This window comes from Pan paniscus, chromosome 3 (assembly GCF_029289425.2).
Source record: "Pan paniscus chromosome 3, NHGRI_mPanPan1-v2.0_pri, whole genome shotgun sequence".
In the NCBI taxonomy this organism is placed as follows: domain Eukaryota; kingdom Metazoa; phylum Chordata; class Mammalia; order Primates; family Hominidae; genus Pan; species Pan paniscus.
In genome coordinates this window covers 100,133,574-100,153,304 of record NC_073252.2, presented here as the reverse complement: position 1 = coordinate 100,153,304, position 19,731 = coordinate 100,133,574, and the positions used below count along the sequence as shown (strand labels likewise).

The window sequence follows — 19,731 nt, the reverse complement described above, 5'->3', positions numbered from 1 at the left end:
CTTTTAAGCCTGGCATACATAATACACCCTTCAGTGTAAAGATGCTTTACCTTAATTTCAGCAACAAGATTCAAAAAACACTCACTCTACTAAAGACAGGTATTATAAGCTGATTAGGTATTAGCTTTGGTATACTGGGTTAGAGGATTGACTTCACCAATGGCTGGTGAACATAACATCTGGATATTTTCAAACATTATTTGATTTCTTGAAGTATCTTCCTTAGTGGCTAGTTAAAAATGAAAGAACAGTTACCTGTATTCCTCATGAAAATTAAACATTAACAAACTAGGGGGCTCCACAAGTGAGGGAATGTCCCAGAAAACACTGGGCCAATATTACCTGCTGAATCATTTCCAGGCCACTTTTTCCCATCTGCCAGTGTTTAAATTTCTCCAGAGCTTCATCCATAGACATTTTCCCATTCTTGACTTTCTCCTGCAGGAGGATGAGTTCTTCCTGACCATCAGTTAGACAGCCCCTGAGAGTAGAAAAAGCTGGACTCTCTATCCGAGCTCTGTCTAAAATACAAGGGGAGGGTGCATTAACAGAAAGTCCAGGTGTAGACAACTGGGAACAAAAGCACTCTACAAATAAGCCATTGGAGTAGCTTCTTCTTAACTCTCTATGAGCAGTTAAAGAATAAACCAGCACACTTTTAATGAGTTTCTTTCTAAGGATGGAGGTGCCTGGAAACTAGTCTTATGGGTGAAAAAAAAGTGTCTCATTACTGAGGCACAGAAAAGGACAAGGAGAGAAAGGGCAGTAGCAAAAGTTATATACTTCGCTAGTTGACGGCAGTGCCAATTTTGTCTTCTGTTTCTGAGGATTATCAGAGATCATGTGCACAAAATACTTAGCATAGTGCCTGCCACACAGTAAGCTAAATAAATGTTAACATTAATATTAACAATAAATATCTTTAGAATAAACAGTCTTTCTATCTTTGGGAAAGGAGATGTTAACCAACATCCAAATGTCACAAAAGGCTTAGGATCATTTGAAAATTTATTTCTGGAAGATTTTAAATAAATAATCGGTCATGTTGTAGTGAAATGCTTCCTTTTCAAAAGAGTTTATTTTGGAGCATGCTATGTATTATTTGCTCAGCACAAAAGGAATTTGTGGCCTGGCTTGAGGCACAGTGGTAGCAAACTGGCAGACCATGGGTGAACTCAGTGTTTCCCTTGTCTGCTATGGTGTTTAAAGACATAAATAGGCCTGCATGACTTTAAGGATGCTATGTGCTCTCTAGGTTACTGCAATCCTTGCCACACATTAGAGTTCCTGGATGACAACACATGTCTGCTACCTGCCTGGCTGCTGGAACTCATTTGAGTTTGTACCTTCTCATTTACATATTTCCATTAAGTGCAACATACTTTTTGTATTATTTCAGGAGGGGTAGGTAACACATCTTAATATACTATCAAATCTAAATATGCTCACAGAGTCTGAAAGGAGAGAATAGCCAGTCCTACCTAACTGTATACCAGTGAGCTATCCCTGGAGGGATATGCCCATTTCTGGGACTGCCTCTTCAAGAAAGAAACAGATGAATTTGACTATCCAGACGATATTAACAAGGATTTGGGAAATGGGGAGGACATTCAAATTCTACAGTAATAAGAATTTGTTGATATAACCAGGATTGATTGTTCTGGAAAAGAGGTTTCAAGTATTTGATAGCAAATGTTATATGTCTGAAGAGGACTTGAGCCTTGGGATTGTTCTGGAATGACCTGTAGTGTTCCTCTCAGTTTTGAGAAGGACTGTAACAGTGACTCTTGGAACAGGGACATGGAGAGGGTTTCTTTCCAAAAAGATTCACGTGCACAGAAAATTTCTCTGTGGCCAATAATTCTGATTCCCACGGGGGCTTGCTTGCTTGCTTGCTTTCTTTCTTTCTTTCTTTCTTTCTTTCTTTCTTTCTTTCTTTCTTTCTTTCTTTCTTTCTTTCTTTTTCTTTCTTTCTTTCTTTTTCTTTCTTTCTTCTTTCTTTCTTTCTTTTCTTTATTTTTATTATTATTATTTTTTTTACTTTTTCCCTTCTCACCATTTCCATTCAACACAGAGGCTTTCTTGACTTGTCTTTTCTCTTCAGAATCTATTTTTACATAAATCTGCTTTTACCTTTTTTTTTAAGAGTAAAGAGATTAAAGCATTTGTCTTGATAAATTAGGATTAGCATGAGAAGCTGCAAAGAAAAATGATTTAGGCACTTTACTACCTTTTATTCTAAGGGTATACAAGTCAAACCAAAACATGCAACCTGTAATTTTTGGTAGGGTTTACAAGATTTCTTTATTGCATTTAGATAAGAATTTGATGGGTAAAAAGAAGTAACGAAAGGTTTTCTGTCTTCCTAATTTTGTATTTTTTTTTAGTTTACCTTCAGAAGAGTTAGTATGAATTTAATATAATTTTCATTAAAAAGCATTTGTCAGACAGCTAACTGTATGTATGGTAGACTCTTGTCTTTTAGTGTAAAAGCTTTAAGGTAAACTACAGTTTTTAAAATTAATTCCTTTTAAATAAATTTCTCTTTACAAGTATTTACATTTGATCAAATATTGGTCATATAAACATCAGCCAACCCATTGTATTGATTATATAAATCTACAGATTAGGTAAGAATGTAAATTGGGCTTTTCATTAAAATTATTTACTAGGCGACTGGCTGGAAGGACTTTATTGAAAATTTGAAAGAAAACAACTTGACTGCCCAACAAAAAGTAATTAAAATAGAAAATATTTACTTAATAAAAATCACATAGTCATTTAAAAAATAAAGATTGTGGCAACATAGAAAGTGCTTATTATATTATAACAAGTACAAAAGCAGGATACAAAATTATATACACGTTAAAATTTTAACAATATCAAAGTTGTATATATAACAAAGCATGAAAATAAATTTTAAAATATATGTTAATCTATTGTGATGCCATATTACATATGTAATTATTTTCTTATGATCTCTAACTTTCTATAATAATACTATATTGCTTTTACAATATAAAAAATTTCTGCCACTTTATAATTAGGCTTTCCCATGGAATGCATACCATTTCAATCCATGCCAGATATACCATGCTGTAAAGTACTATGTCATACTATAAGTATCATGTGATGTCACACCATACTGTACCATCATACCAAATTAGTTTATGGCACTTGGAAAGAACTTTTCAGTAATAGGACTTAAATAACTAGGGTCCAGGTGCAGTGGCTGACACCTGTAATCCCGGTACTTTGGGAGGCCGATGCAGGTGGATTGGTTGAGCCAAGGAGTTCCAGACCAGCCTGGGTAACATGGAGAGATCCCATCTCTACAAAAATTAGCCTGTAGTCCCAGCTACTCGGGAGGCTGAGGTGGGAGGATTGCTTGAGCCTGGAAGATCAAGGCTGCAGTGAGCTGAGATCGCCACTGAATTCCAGCCTAGGTGACAGAGCAGACCCTCGCTTAAGAAAAAAAAAAGAGAGAGAGAGAAAGCGAGAGAGAGAGAAATAGAGAAACAGGGAGAGAGAAAGAGAGAAAGAGAGAGAGCAAGAGAGAGAGAGCGAGAGAGAGAGAGTGAGAACTAGTGACAAAGATTTAAAGCTTAAGTTATTTTTTGTTATTTAATTTGGGACTTGGTAGGTATATAAGCTCAGGTCCATTAGGAGATGCTTGGTCTATCGATTTATTTGTAAGTTCCAAGTAAGGCCTCTGCATCCCCTTAGCTTTAGGGTTGCATATATTCTTTGAGATTTGTTTGTTTGTTTTGTTTTGTTTCATTTTGTTTTTGTTTTTGTTTTGAGGCAGTCTCCTTCTGTCTCCCTGGCTGGAGTGCAGTGGCGTGATCTCGGCTCACTGCAATCTCCGTCTCCTGAGTTCAAGTGGTTCTCCTGTCTCAGCCTCTTGAGTAGCGGGATTACAGGCGTGCACCACCATAACTGGCTAGTTTTTGTATTTTTAGTAAAGATGGGGTCTCGCAATATTGGCCAGGCTGGTCTCGAACTCCTGGCCTCAAGTGATCTGCCTGCCTTGGCCTCCCAAAATGCTGGGATTACAGGTGTGAGCCACCACACCTGGTATTTGATGTTTTATTTTAATGATTGTGATTTTAGAACATGATTTTTTTCCCCCACCACTTAGAAAATACAGAAGAGTACTGAAAACTGAAATAACTGCCACTCATTATTATACTCTTCAGAAACAGGTATCGTAAACGTCTTGGTGGTCCTTTTTAAGTATCCATTTCTTTCCTTTTTTCTGAATTAGGGTTATACTGACATAGTTCCTGCTCTTTTCTCTTAGTCATGTAGCCTAAGAATCTTTCCATGACATTAAATATTCTTTGAAAAATGGTTTTTAATGGGAGCATTATATTCCAAAGTTTGTATATTCAATAAAGTATTTAATCATTCTCTTACTAAGGGATTTTTTATTGTTTCCATTTTTCTCCACAATTATATGTTGTTGGAGCTTCTAAGTCTTTTATGTGAATCACTGGCTGCATTATTTATTTGGTTGGCATAGACTCATAAAAATATAATTTTTGAGTATGATCACTTTTAAAGCTATTGATGTACACTTAGTGTCAATCTCCTTTCCTGGAATGTGTTGTCATGTACAGTCTCACCAGTAGGATGAGGGAGTGTTTGTACTGTTTCACTTTTGATAGCATTTTGCATTATTCAATTCAAATAAGTACACAAGCTTTATAATAATTTTATAATCTAAACCTTTCTCTCATTGCCAGTGATTCTTGTGTCATTATAACACTGAGTGCTGTAGCTTAAAGCATTGAGTAAGTAACAGACTTTAATATCACATATGGCCACTAGTCCTGCCCTAATCTTTTTTTTTCCCAAGTGATTACCTTTCAATTCTTCTTAATTATCTTCTCTATCAATTTAGAAACATTCTTTCAAACTGTCATCTCTCTCCCTAAAGGAAAAGTAAATTATCAAAATGACTGGGATTCCCTTACATGTATAAGTTATTATAGAAAGAGTTGAGAGGATTTAATTTCCTGTTAGGAAAATAGCATTATTCTATCTTTTTAATAGGTACTTTTTGTGTATGTTTTGAATTTACAGTGAATAATTTCTTTTCTTTCATGATGTCGCCAAACTAATATTTCTGGTATATAAAAAAGTGAATTATGTATTAATTATATCCAGCTAGTTAAAATAATTTTTAAGAGTCTTATAGTTGATGTTTTCAGGTTTTCTGGCATGTACGTATATCATCTAAAAATAATGGAGAAAATATCTCCTTCCCAATAATTACACGTTTTATTTTAGATGCATGTTATTGCAGTTGCTAGAAACTTCCAGGATAATGGTAAGTAAAAATATTAATAGTAGGCATCCTTATCTTTTTTCTATCCCTAACACGAACACCTCTACTTCTGAACTAATAAGAAATTTCTGATAATGTTGAGAAATTATTCTCTTTCTATTTTATAAGATTTTTTAAAAATTATGAATAGTTGAACGATAATTTTGTCTTTTTCATCAACTGAAATCATCATGTTTTTTAAAATAAAATAACTAGTACATTAATAGTTCTACTCCATGAGATGGTTCATATAATATAAAAATTCTCTTATTTGAATTTGAAATAACTCACTGGCAAAACTTATCCTGGTTAACTATTGAGTTAAAAATGTATACAAACATTCCTTGGTCATTAGTCTAGTGATATTTTTACGTTTTATTCATCACTTGACATAATTTTATTAATGAGTTTTTCCTTGGTATTTTCGGGGATGTATCTTTTTAAAGCAGAACATAGTTTTATTTTGGCTTGAAGAAGTTAAAAATATACCACTCTGGCACATCAACTATTTAAATTGAAAAAAAGCAGGTGCAAGAAAGATGATTCTGACCTTTCAGTTGTTTCCCAAAAGCAGAAGACTAAATTCCCACAGTAAAGACACTCACTCTATACAAGAAGGAAAAGCAATATCCTTATCTTCACAGAGGAGAAGTTGAGACTAAAAGAATTCTGTACAGACCTTGGTAGAATAACTCTTATCTTTTAAGCCTCCCCATTTTCACAGTTTACTATTCTTGTCTAATTCAGTAGCTAAGTAACCGACTAACTGCTTCTTTGAGTCTTTATTTTCTTTGAGGGCTCCAGTGCCATGTGAAACTATTATGCTTTTCTCTTGTTAATCTATTTTACATCAATTTAATTCTCAGTCCTGGCTGGTATCCTAAGAAGATAGAGGTGGAGTTTTTCTGCCGCTACAGTCTTTTGTCCACATTTCAGTCTGTATCTTTTTATGAGGGAGATTGTATAACATGGTATTTGGAGCCAGGTAGATGAGAGCTCAAAGCTCCTTCTCATTCCATTTTTGTAAACTCCAGTTTCTTTGTCTATAAAATGAAGGTAAATAATCCCCTTCTAACAGAGTTGTTGCAAGAGTTAAAGGAGCTAATACATGTAATGTGCTTTGTCGTGTTTCAGGCTTCTGTTAAAGCTCAGGAAACTTGTAGTGAGAGTTGTTAATATGATTACGTGAATAGTACAGAAGGTGATTACAAGTTTGGCCTTCAGAGTATAACAGAATTGAGTTCAAATTTCACCTCTACCATTTCTTAGCTCTGTGTCCTTGTTACAAAGAATCAATCCATTTTAAAAAGGGAAATAATATCTCATATCTTTGAGGTTTTAATGAACTATCGTTATGCAGATGATTAACACAGCACCATTTGTCCTCAATGACTGTTACTGCTCTGTGAGAATGTTTTAACTGATATGAATTTATTGTGATGACTGCTGTTATACATAATCTTGTTTTGTATGCGGTTATAAAGACTTACATATATATGTATTTGTATATACATATATGAAGGAATTTGAAAGTAGTGGTTACTTTTTAAAATTTCAGATTTTTTATCTTTTTTTATTAATAAAGTAATGAATGAAAAAACATTTTTTTCTAGTTCCTAAGTATTTTTATATTATTTGGTCATTGTAACCAGATTATTGCTACTAAATTAGCAATAATTATGTTACATTACATATTTTTCTTTATCACCAATATTTTACATTCATGTCTTATAAATAAATTTACAATAATTATTTGTTTACTTCAGTAATTTTAATAATGTAATTTCTTTTTAAGCTTTTTATTTTGTTTGTTTAATTCCTCATTAGTTAGAATATGTTTTGGTTAATACTTTCATAATGACAGAATGGCTATCTTCTCTAAAATTTTGGATATCCAAAAATTATTATATTAATTTTCTTCTTACATGAGCAAAATAGCTGACTAAATATAAACTTCTTAAGTTGCAGTTTTTTTCTCAAATAAACTTGGTAGTCCATTATCTCAGGTTTCTGTCACACAGATTCTCTAATTTTTTAATGGATTTTGATTTATTTTAGTAGAAAATGTAAGTTAAAGTACTTGCTCAATACTTTTAAGATTGTTTCTTTTTCCTTATAATCAAAAAGATTTGCTAGGGTGCTTTTAAACATGAGCAACTCTCCTTACTTTTTCCTGTCTCATAGTGAGCCCACTCAATCTGCATTATTCATCCTCCAACTTCCCACTTCTCCAAAGATTAGCTTAATAAAGTCATTGATCGTATTTTCTATTGTAGTTTTTAAAAACCTGTCATACTTGAGTTGTATCTCTGTTCTCCACATCTTATTACTGTTTTCGATCTTTCCATGTACTGAGAACAAACCCTTCTTCAATAAGTTCTCTACTTCACTGATTTATTTTCACCTAGTGTGAGTCCCTTTTGTTGTGACCAATGTGGATTTTAATTTGCTGTTGAAACTTTAGCTTCTTAGTTTATTTTATTTTTATCATACTTCCTCTTGTCAATACCTTTTCTTCATGTCACATGTTTAATCTCATTCTGGTATCTCATCTAAAACGTCTTTCACATATTTTGCTTTCATCTCAGCCTAACCTCAAATTTCTGCTGCTATTTCCTCTCCATATTTTCCATTTGTTTATGAGTTCAAACTTTTCTGACATTTTCTTTTTTGGCCCCTGCATTTTGTCACCAACTGCCTAGTACTGAACCTGAAAGTGGGACACTTAAGTTCAAATTAACACATACCACCTTAGAACTTCTGAAAAAGTTAAAATATTTATAAAAAGCTTCATATTTAAGCAGTTATGAATTGTTAGCTGGAAAATGCTCAGTGCTGTGTGTGTGTGTGTGTGTGTGTGTGTGTGTGTGTGTATTTCCCATTATTTCCATGTTGATAGCTTGGTGCTTTTGATATGATATCTGGCAACCTTACTCATTAAATAAATAAATCATTAACAGAAGTATAATTATTCTGAGTCTTTACAAAAAAAAATTCTCCTTCCCTTCTTCTGGAGTAGTTTTCGTTTATGAACTTTTCATATTACTTGTTTGTTCTCATCTTTAATCCTTCTGGCGCGGTGGCTTATGCCTGTAATCCCAGCACTTTGGGAGGCCGAGGTGGGTGGATCATGAGGTCAAGAGATCCAGACCATCCTGGCCAACATGGTGAAACCCTATCTCTACTAAAAATACAAAAATTAGCTGGTCGTGGTAGCACACGCCTGTAGTCCCAGCTACTCAGGAGGCTGAGGCAGGAGAATCGGATGAACACGGGAGGCGGAGGCTGCAGTGAGCCAAGATCGTGTCACTCTATTCCAGCCTGGCGACAGAGCGAGACTCTGTCTCAAAAAAAAAAAAAAAAGAAAAAGAAAAAGAAAAAAGAAGAAAAAAAGAACACATCTATGGAATCATTGTTCACCAAGGCTTTTGGTGTTTATGTGTCCTTTGGTTCTTTCCTTGTGTTCAGGTCAAATTCCTGGGACTGCAGAAAACTTTAATAGGTGCAGTTCGCAACTCAAGATCCCAGGATTTAGCAGGCTTTTGTCTAATGCAGCTGCCACGATAGAGGTGGGACATGATTCCCTGGCACTATGTATCTAAGTCCATGCATAAATTTCTAACAGACTTCTTGACCTTCCCATCCCTCCATTTTAGAGCTTTACTTTAGAGTCCCAGGACCAGCCAAGTGTAGCATTACCCTCTTACCCCCACTTTCAACTGGAAGGAATATTTTCTGCATGTATATGGAAAGATCAGAGCTGGGACACAGAGCACTTGTAAAAATTAACATTTATGTAGCAGAGAGGTAGCTGGGGTCAGGAGGTAAGGGAGGGATTAAATATCTTTCTACCTTCTATTATGCACAAAGGACTGATTTGTTTCATAGACAGCAGGGGTAGACTGCTGATTTTTAAATTTGTCTCAATTAACTTTTCTCAACCTTAGAATTAATTAGAATTAGTTCTAGATTCCAGTAAGCTTATTTTCCAGTCATTGTTCTCCCTATTATTAAGAATTTCATCTTTTTTGTGTGTGCTTTGATTTCATTTCTGAGAGACAACACTGTGGGTTGCGAACATATTGCTATTTTAGACAAAAACTGAGCTATTACTCAAAATTTTCAAGGTATGACTTTAACAACAACAAAAAACTTTTGTGAGCAATATGACAAATGGAAATGTAAGTATACTGGAAAAGGGAACTGAGGCCATTATTCTTTTATGGAGTACAAATGACCACATTTTGACAATTTTCCCTCTTTTCTGTTTAATATATCCAGTACTGGCAAAAACAGCCTGATGAAAATACCTCAGAGATCAGCATTCTCTTTTCCCCATGTAAGGGTAATATCTTCCCCATTTCTCCAGGTCTCCTGCTTCTAGACAATTTTATTATTTAACATTTATCAAAGTGCTACAGCAATGCACACTTATAGAACACAGAAAGGATATGTTGCCTGACTACCTCTTTCCCATGAGTAGGCACACTCCTGCCCTACAAAAGACCAGCCAATAATGATTTTGTAGTCTGGAGTGAGGAATTGGTGGGCAGGGACTATACTAGGGGTTACAAGCTCATAAGCCTATAGGGGCCATGCAGATAAAATTACTGAGCAAATAAGATTTAGTACCTGCTTATTAAATACATTTGAATAGTTTTCATTAGCAAAAATAAATGTTCTTTCATTTTTTTTCATAACCTGACTCTCTCTATATCCCTTTACTCACTTTTGATAGAATTATGACTTTAGAGAAATGTGTTCCAAATATAAGGAAACAACACAGAAAGCATGATAACAAATGGTAATAGTCATTTGTTGCAAGTTATACATTTATATAATAGGGAGTGGTTGGAAATTTGAATATTTCAGGAAGCAAGGTCTTAAATGCTGGCAAAAGTTTTAAATTATATTGTGCAGATTATTGCTAAAATATAATTTACTTAGGGGCTAAATTTGACCACATGTGGTCTCTGAAACATAGTTTCTTTTGGTGGGATTTTTTCACATGTTGATTTTGTGATTATTGCTGATTACTATCTCATCTATTCGACTTTTAGTCCATATCTAAGATAGGGCTTGGGCAACCAAAGTTTAAAAGCTCTGCAAATAATTCTTATGCTCATCTAGAGTTGGAAGTGACTGGTATAGGCAGTTGGTTAGGGTGGATGTGCTCCTCCTACCCACAGAAACTTACCCTTCAAAGACACGGTTTTGTTAGCAACAGCCAATCCGTACAGATCTGCAGCAACTTGATTCTTGCCTCTTTGGAGGCAAGAATTCGGCTGAGGGGCATAAGGCACAGGAGAGAGCAAGGCAAGTTTTAGATAGAGTAGTACTGAAAGTTTATTAAAAGGTTTTAGAGCAGGAATGAAAGGAACTAAGGTACACTTGGAAGAGGGCCAAGTGGGCAACTTGAGAGATCCAAGTGCACTGTTCAACACTTGACATGAGGTTTCAAACATTGGTATGGTTATGGGGTTAGTGTCTCTCCTCCCTTGGTTTTTCCTTGGGGTGGGCTATCTGCAAACGCAGTGCCCTGCCAGCATTTGGGAGGAGCTGCGTGTGCAGTATGTTTACTGAAGTTGTGCATACGCTCATTTAGGTGTTTTTCCCTTACCAGTTGAGCGTTCCTAGAGAAAAGTCATATACCAGTTAAACCCTACCATTTTGCCTCTTAGTGCACATGCTTGTGCCCACTTGCCCAACTCCTGCGATCTTACTGGGAAGCTGCTGATGACCAGCTTCAGGTGTTTTCTGTCTATTAAGAGACTGCCTTTCGCTGGCACTGGCTGTGACCAATTATGGTTTTAAAGAGACAGTTTAACAACTACCTAACCATCACCTGGTGGTCGTCTGACATTCCTGGGTGGGTGGCCCTCTCCTGCCCTGCTCGTGTCTGCCTAGCTGCCTACACTAACCTTTTGCCCTCTAAGAGTGAGAGCAACAACACACCCTTGATAAGGTTCATTTGACTATATGGCTGAGGAGATCTGTGGATGTAATCTATGATTACAGGGAGGCAGCTTGTTAAGAATGCTTGAACCTCATCAGTTGCCACGTGTCATATCCACGGTAAGATGGGAATGATCTTGATATAGATAGAAAAGGCCCCTCTGTACAGTCCAAGATGTGAACAAACTTGACCCTAGACTATATATGATTTTGTAAAACAGGGAAAATTAGCCAGATATTTCCATCTTTGAATAAGGAGCCCTTAAATTCTTTCAACATTTTTGACTTGATCATGTTCACTTAGAAATCTTCTAATGACTAAGTATATTTTATAGAAACTTTATTATCTGGCAGAGACCAAATAATGCAAGCAATCTAGTCACTGGAAAGCCATCTTCCCTTATTATAGGTTTAATGATTGGAACTGGGGGTATGAATCAGTCCTCTGTGAGCTTTGATAACATAAGCCAGACTTCAAAATCCTGATCAATTCCAAACACACTGGCAAATGCAGTTCTCTGGCTGGTAGCATTGAAGAACAAACCTTTGACTGCTCTGTAAAGCTCAATTTTGGGAAGGAGGATGGAAGTGAAGTGGCAGCTTATTCATCTATGATAGCACTCCTTAGTATTTTCTAATTTCAAATCCAAATTGGGAAAATTGACTTTAAAACTGTTTTGATGGAAAATTTTATCTGTGATCCAAAGTCCTCAGCATTTTTCCTTACATTTTTTCAAAATGTGGAAACTGAGTTGAAGAATCTGTTGAGTTTCAATGGAAATGGTGCCAATTAATTATTTTTTTCTTCCTTAGGAAAATTCCTTGACTTAGCAATAATGTAACTTCCTGGCAATCCCTTGCCAGTCTTAAACTTAGTGCACTTGAAATGCTTATACTTTCAATGGGAAAATAGTTGGCTCTCATCATCCCTTTTCCCTCCAGCATATAGAGGAAGAGTTAAATAATAATTCCTTTTTACCTTCTTTAGAGAATGTGTCTAGTCCCTTTAGAAAATCTTGCCTCTGACAAACATTATATAAAAGGCCCTTTTTATTGTTCTACCAAATAAAGAGATTATCACTGCTAAAGTATGTAGTGCTTTTCCTAGTACACCATGAAATCCCAGGATATTTGAAGAATATTCATTAATTAGGTAATAAGCAGTTTTCATTGCACAGTATGTTACATGGACTGAATGATCATAATATCTGCAACAGTTTAGAGAAATATGGTTGGATGAAATCAACCTTGTTAGCTATTTAGGTACTTAATTCTTTTATTACTAAGTATTCCAAATTATCTTGTTTTCATGCTAACTGCTGATTTCCCTGCACACTATAGTCATCAGGGAGGTTTTTAAAGAAACATTTGATAAGGATTGATGTTCCCTTAGTCCTTAAAAATAAAACAATATGCTGTTCCCTTCTGGTACATTACTGATGTTCAGGAATAAAGGAATCTAAGGAAACTGCTCTAAGATGACTAATCAAAAATATCATCAATAAGTTGTATTTAAGTATGTACACAGAAAAAATAGTACAGACAAAATATGATTAAAATGTTAGTATCTGAGTCCCTACAGAATTTTTAAAAATCTAGAGGTAATTGACCTTGATTATGCAAATTAGGTAACAAGATATGGACAGATAGTAATCAATACAATATTGCATAATTAGGTCCTCGTTTCCCTTTACCACCCTCTCCTCCCCTTTTTCTGTGGGCAGATGCGTACTAATTGTCTATACATGGTAGAATAATGACAGGGCTCTTCTAAGCTTAACAGATACTAGCAGCCCTTCCTTGCATTGCTCTCTGTGGGACAGCCAGGATAATTGATAAGATCAAACATTCCAAGGATCTCTTCATTACACTTGATACTCGTCATTTCTCTTCATCTCCTGTGGCCTTCTTTGCATTTTCCCTTTAATTCTAACATAATTTAATTAAAAACATGGTAATTGAATAATTTATAAGAAAAACACTTCAGGGATTTTTCTCCCAAAAAGCTCAAAGCATCTCCTCTCTTCATTCTTTCCAAAGCTCTGTGAGGTATGTAGGGGAGGCCAGGTAGAAATAATCTTATCTACTTTGTTTAATTCTTTCGTAGCTGTTCTGATCCTAATTGTACAATGATCTTACATGTAGCTTTGCATTTATTTCTTGAGAGAGCTAAAGGCACAGTGGGAGGATAATAGTAGACTTTAAAAAGATCTATCTTTCTCCTTAAATATGAAATCACTAAAAATGGAAAACTGTCAAATAAAGAGTTTTTTGCATGTAAATTTACAAGCAGTGTATTCAAGTGTTTCATGAGAGAATAAAAGTTCAGCTTCATCATGTGTTGCATTCGAACACCGTGTATTAATTGGAAGATGATCTAAGTACCACCTTGCTGTTGTGAAAAAATGCCACTTGAAGTGATGGGTGAGGATCACTCATTTAAGAATGCACCCTTGTTTGAAGGATGATTCATAATGTCCTAGGAGCAGGTCCATTGAAGGTCTGTATTTAATAGTTCAGTGGGTGTTAGAATTTGGTGCAATCCATTCCCAGCCATCTTCACAATGGCAAAAAAGGAGCCTGACTGGGAGTGGTTAGTAGTTGCTGTGAAATAATTTCCTGGTTTTATTCCAGTGTCTCTTTCAACAATTTACTGGCACCATTTTCAAGGAAATATTAGTTTGGACTGAAGTTATTTCAAAGATGGGCCTGTATATACACATTCATTATCACGGGCAGCTAATGTTACCCCCTACCTCTGCCACCTTTAATGTTTTTCATTTTTGAACATTGAATAAGGCCTTATTGTCACACAAAAAATCATAATAGATGATCTGCTACAGTCTTTCTTTTCAGCAGAAGACAAACATTTCTGGGAAAACTGGAGGCAGAAAATATTCTGTCTGTGGAAGATGTTTCTGTGGCTACAGTTTTCAGCTCTTCTCTGCATAACAAATAATTGTTCAAGAAATGTTAGATCAAGTGCTGAAGGCAAGAGAACAGTTGAAAAGGATGCAGTCTTTGATTGGCATTTAGTGCAAACCATAGAAAACTCATGCTAGCCCCTTTCTTTGGAGGAATCAAATCATTTGCCACTCCTACAAAGTTAGGTTCCAGAGGCTTCCCTTATAGGTCTATGAAAACACAGCCTCTGATGCATCTTAGAGAATTTTTCTTACTTGACCTTCCTGGAACCCTCATGATAACATCGACAACACTATCACAAACATTCTGATAAGGCCATTTCATGCCTTTGTTAATTAAAATAATTTTCTTGTATTAATTGTATTATGGCAAAATTATATTATGTGAGATTAAGAGTAAGATTTATGTCTTTAATCCATCTTGAATTGATTTTTGTATAAGGTGTAAGGAAGGGATCCAGTTTCAGCTTTCTATATATGGCTAGCCAGTTTTCCCAGCACCATTTATTAAATAGGGAATCCTTTCCCCATTGCTTGTTTTTCTCAGGTTTGTCAAAGATCAGATAGTTGTAGATATGCGGCGTTATTTCTGAGGGCTCTGTTCTGTTGCATTGATCTATATCTCTGTTTTGGTACCAGTACCATGCTGTTTTGGTTACTGTAGCCTTGTAGTATAGTTTGAAGTCAGGTAGTGTGATGCCTCCAACTTTGTTCTTTTGGCTTAGGATTGACTTGGCGATGCGGGCTCTTTTTTGGTTCCATATGAACTTTAAAGTAGTTTTTTCCAATTCTGTGAAGAAAGTCATTGGTAGCTTGATGGGGATGGCATTGAATGTATAAATTACCTTGGGCAGTATGGCCATTTTCACGATATTGATTCTTCCTACCCATGAGCATGAAATGTTCTTCCATTTGTTTCTATCCTCTTTTATTTCCTTGAGCAGTGGTTTGTAGTTCTCCTTGAAGAGGTCCTTCACATCCCTTGTAAGTAAGTTGGATTCCTAGGTATTTTATTCTCTTTGAAGCAATTGTGAATGGGAGTTCACTCATGATTTGGCTCTCTGTTTGTCTGTTGTTGGTGTATAAGAATGCTTGTGATTTTTGTACATTGATTTTGTATCCTGAGACTTTGCTGAAGTTGCTTATCAGCTTAAGGAGATTTTGGGCTGAGACGATGGGGTTTTCTAGATATACAATCATGTCATCTGCAAACAGGGACAATTTGACTTCCTCTTTTCCTAATTGAATACCCTTTATTTCCTTCTCCTGCCTGATTGCCCTGGCCAGAATTTCCAACACTATGTTGAATAGGAGTGGTGAGAGAGGGCATCCCTGTCTTGTGCCAGTTTTCAAAGGGAATGCTTCCAGTTTTTGCCCATTCAGTATGATATTGGCTGTGGGTTTGTCATAGATACGCTCTTATTATTTTGAGATATGTCCCATCAATACCTAATTTATTGAGAATTTTTAGCATGAAGGGTTGTTGAATTTTGTCAAAGGCTTTTTCTGCATCTATTGAGATAATCAAGATGGATTAAAGACTTAAACGTTAGACCTAAAACCATAAAAACCCTAGAAGAAAACCTAGGCATTACCATTCAGGACATAGGCATGGGCAAGGACTTCATGTCTAAAACACCAAAAGCAATAGCAACAAAAGCCAAAATTGACAAATGGGATCTAATTAAACTAAAGAGCTTCTGCACAGCAAAAGAAACTACCATCACAGTGAACAGGCAACCTACAAAATGGGAGAAAATTTTTGCAACCTACTCATCTGACAAAGGGCTGATATCCAGAATCTACAATGAACTCAAACAAATTTACAAGAAAAAAACAAACAACCCCATCAAAAAGTGGGCGAAGGACATGAACAGACACTTCTCAAAAGAAGACATTTATGCAGCCAAAAAACACATGAAAAAATGCTCACCATCACTGGCCATCAGAGAAATGCAAATCAAAACCACAATGAGATACCATCTCACACCAGTTAGAATGGCAATCATTAAAAAGTCAGGAAACAACAGGTGCTGGAGAGGATGTGGAGATATAGGAACACTTTTACACTGTTGGTGGGACTGTAAACTAGTTCAACCATTGTGGAAGTCAGTGTGGCGATTCCTCAGGGATCTAGAACTGGAAATACCATTTGACTCAGCCATCCCATTACTGGGTATATACCCAAAGGACTATAAATCATGCTGCTATAAAGACACATGCACACGTATGTTTATTGCGGCATTATTCACAATAGCAAAGACTTGGAACCAACCCAAATGTCCAACAATGACAGACTGGATTAAGAAAATGTGGCACATATACACAGTGGAATACTATGCAGCCATAAAAAATGATGAGTTCATGTCCTTTGTAGGGACATGGATGAAATTGGAAATCATCATTCTCAGTAAACTATCGCAAGAACAAAAAACCAAACACCGCATATTCTCACTCATAGGTGGGAATTGAACAATGAGATCACATGGACACAGGAAGGGGAATATCACACTCTGGGGACAGTTGTGGGGTGGGGGGAGGGGGGAGGGATAGCATCGGGAGATATACCTAATGCTAGATGACGAGTTAGTGGGTGCAGCACACCAGTATGGCACATGTAACTAACCTGCACAATGTGCATATGTACCCTAAAACTTAAAGTATAATAAAAAAAAAAGAGTAAGATTTATAAAGCACACAATTACATACTTCTGTCCTAGGAGGCTTCACTCTGTATTCATAAGATTTCTTGATATTTTACCTAGAGATTACTAAATAGATTGAAGTTAGTGTTAGTACCTTGTTTCTTAGGAAGACCACGGAACTTGTCATCATCAGATTGTCTTCTGGCTGTCTTTTGTTGAAACACTGTAAAAAATATAGAACATATTATTTACTGAACAGAAACGTTCAAAAAATCCATACTGTAGAAGTCTCCAGGAAGCCAGAATGCAATATATAATTTTCCTGAGTATCAGTTCCTGAATTGTATTACTTTTGAGTAGGAAGATTATCAAATTTACAATTTTCTCATTTGTGCAGCTTATCAGTCATTTCAGAAAGCATTTTCATTGAGCAGAGTAGTGTAATGCTGATGCAATGCCTCATTAAACTATTTAAATCAGGATATGATTCCATTTTGATATCAGGTAAGAATAAAAGCTGCATTCTGTTAAAAGCGATAAATGTTAAAATCATATGAAAAATTCCATTTGCACAGAAATTACCCATGCTGACTTTTTGATGATAAGCAAGGATAATGACTATTTCTCCTTAAATAAGTAAAAAGACTCTTGTATTTCAGAGATGTAATAATAAAAAAGACACTTTATTCTTGCATCATCTATCTAGACCGCAGACTTATTAAAACAGCTTATTCAAATTACTTCATTATCTGAAAAGTGCTTTGTTCTCATTTATTATTTCTCACACGAAATTCTGGGAGAAAAGTCAGCATTACTCACCCCATTTTGCAGATGAAAGATAAAATTGATTGTTTGATATTTATTGAGGACCCACAAAGTTCCACATAGCTTCTGGCATTTGTTAATAAAAAAGTCCAGACTCTTTACAACTTTACTTTAGAAAATGAACATCCCAGAGTTACATTTATTTTTTATGGGCAGTGTGAATTACAGGGTTTGGGAACTGGAAAAGGCTTTGGAGATTTAGTCCAACCTCATATGTTTATAGATGAGGGAGTTGGAAGTAACTAGCTTGTAAAAAGGCTAAGTAATTTTGCAATGATCTCAGAGTTGTTGTTAGCAGAGATGTGATTTAAACCGAGAAGCCTTGAACTTCAATCTATTGCCTGGTTCCTTAACAGCACTACTGCCGCTTCCCCTCCATAACTATTATCTTATAAAGGTAAAGAAGGAGATAGAGGGAGAGGATTAAAAGGGAAATTAGAACATTTCCAACACAGTTGTATCTCTTGTTCCTTTTAGCAGTTCGACAGAATATCCTGGGATAATTGAGCTGAGGCCTGTGGGAGTGAACGTGTTTTAACTGGATGGTGCTGGACCACTGTGATTGGCAGAAACATCCCGACAGTTATCCTAGATTTCTGTCTTTGGTTTTAATATTCTTTAAACCAATATAAGATCAAGGACATATCTGTGATTAACCCTGGAGACGTTTTTTAGATGAAAATTTCCCCCCATCTGATCAAAAATTAGTTATTAAAAATGTATGATTTGCCAGATGCTGTCAAGACAAAGAGTACTCCCTTCAACTGTGCTCTTTTAAACAGAAGAGGCAATATATGTTTCAAAGTTTAACATGTTTGAGAAAAAGTATACACATAAAATCATATTTTTGGTTGAAAACCAGTTTTCTGCTTCAAGTTAGTACATGGAAAACATGCTAAATATAACTAACTGGGAAGTTCTGGGTTTGTGGCTTACTTACATTTTTCCTAAAATAAAATATATTGAGGAATATATAGTGTATGAATATACGTTAGGATATTAAAATAAATGTTGTAAGAGGTACTTGATTTTTTTCTATTTGCTAGTTTTAAAAGTCTTTAAAATGCAATGCTTTAAAAATTTTAATAACATGTGGTCTCTATGCTTTTTTGCCAATATTGTTAAGATATAACTGAGAATGGTTAAGAGGAAAAAGCTGGCATCATTCATATGGGAAATGACCTGAATCCAAAGATCTATTCAGACAATAAATCCTTCAAATAAAAATTACATTAATTGATAAGTTTTTAAAATTCTGCTGAGGTTTGAAGCTTCAAAGTACTTGGAAATGAAATTATTTTTCCAGGTTTTGGCATTAATTTGTTACAAATCACTTTACACCTTATATGTTACTGGAATCCTTTTTGCTGATAACAAATGCTCAGCCTGTGTGAAATAACATTAAATGTGAAACAAATAAATGCTGTCTTTCAGTTACTAGATTAAGAAGTTACAAGGATATTTATTGTCACGATTTCACCAGGGCTTATATTCGGAACAGCTGGGGACAAGGGCAGAATATTGGGATGAGGCTGTAGGATACTATGAGTGGGGTAATTGTGAAAATGCTGATAATAGGACTCTTTAAAAGTATAATAAAATAAAATAAAATAAAAAAATTGGGAGGTAATTCACACACCATTTGTATATCTTCTTTGGAGAAGTGTTTATTCAAATCCTTTGCCTATTTAAAAATTGGGTTATTATCCTTAAAAAAAAAAAAAAAAAAAAGCAGACGGGTAGTAGGTCATGCCCAGAGTTTAAAGGTTCCCTCTACCTGTTTTACCCACCTCTGAGTTCTCTTTTAATTCACTTGCAGCTGCACCCATACCTCTAGGTTCCCTTTCTCCCACCTACAGATGAGTCTCACTTTCTAAAAAGAAAACAACTAGCAATTAGCATATTGCCAAACATACTGTCTTCTCATCGCTTTCAGTTGGGGAGGTATTTTTAAATATGAGGCAACCTTGGGAAAAGACCTATCTTATTTCCTGAAGAAAGCACTAGCCCGTCAAAATTATCACTGAAGCAAACACACCTGTCAAGGACA

General features: G+C 35.5%; 1 protein-coding gene across 2 annotated transcripts in view; it reads right to left on the bottom strand.

Moving 5' to 3' along the window:
- Positions 1–19,731, bottom strand: part of BANK1 (B cell scaffold protein with ankyrin repeats 1) — a 293,848-nt gene that overhangs the window by 16,537 nt on the left and 257,580 nt on the right. For both annotated transcript variants that reach the window (XM_003829949.5, XM_034958947.3), the window contains 2 exons: positions 17,011–17,079; positions 343–521 (listed from right to left, as the gene is read on the bottom strand). In XM_003829949.5, the coding sequence (XP_003829997.2) occupies positions 343–521; positions 17,011–17,079 (248 nt within the window). The remainder of the gene's footprint in view (positions 1–342; positions 522–17,010; positions 17,080–19,731) is intronic.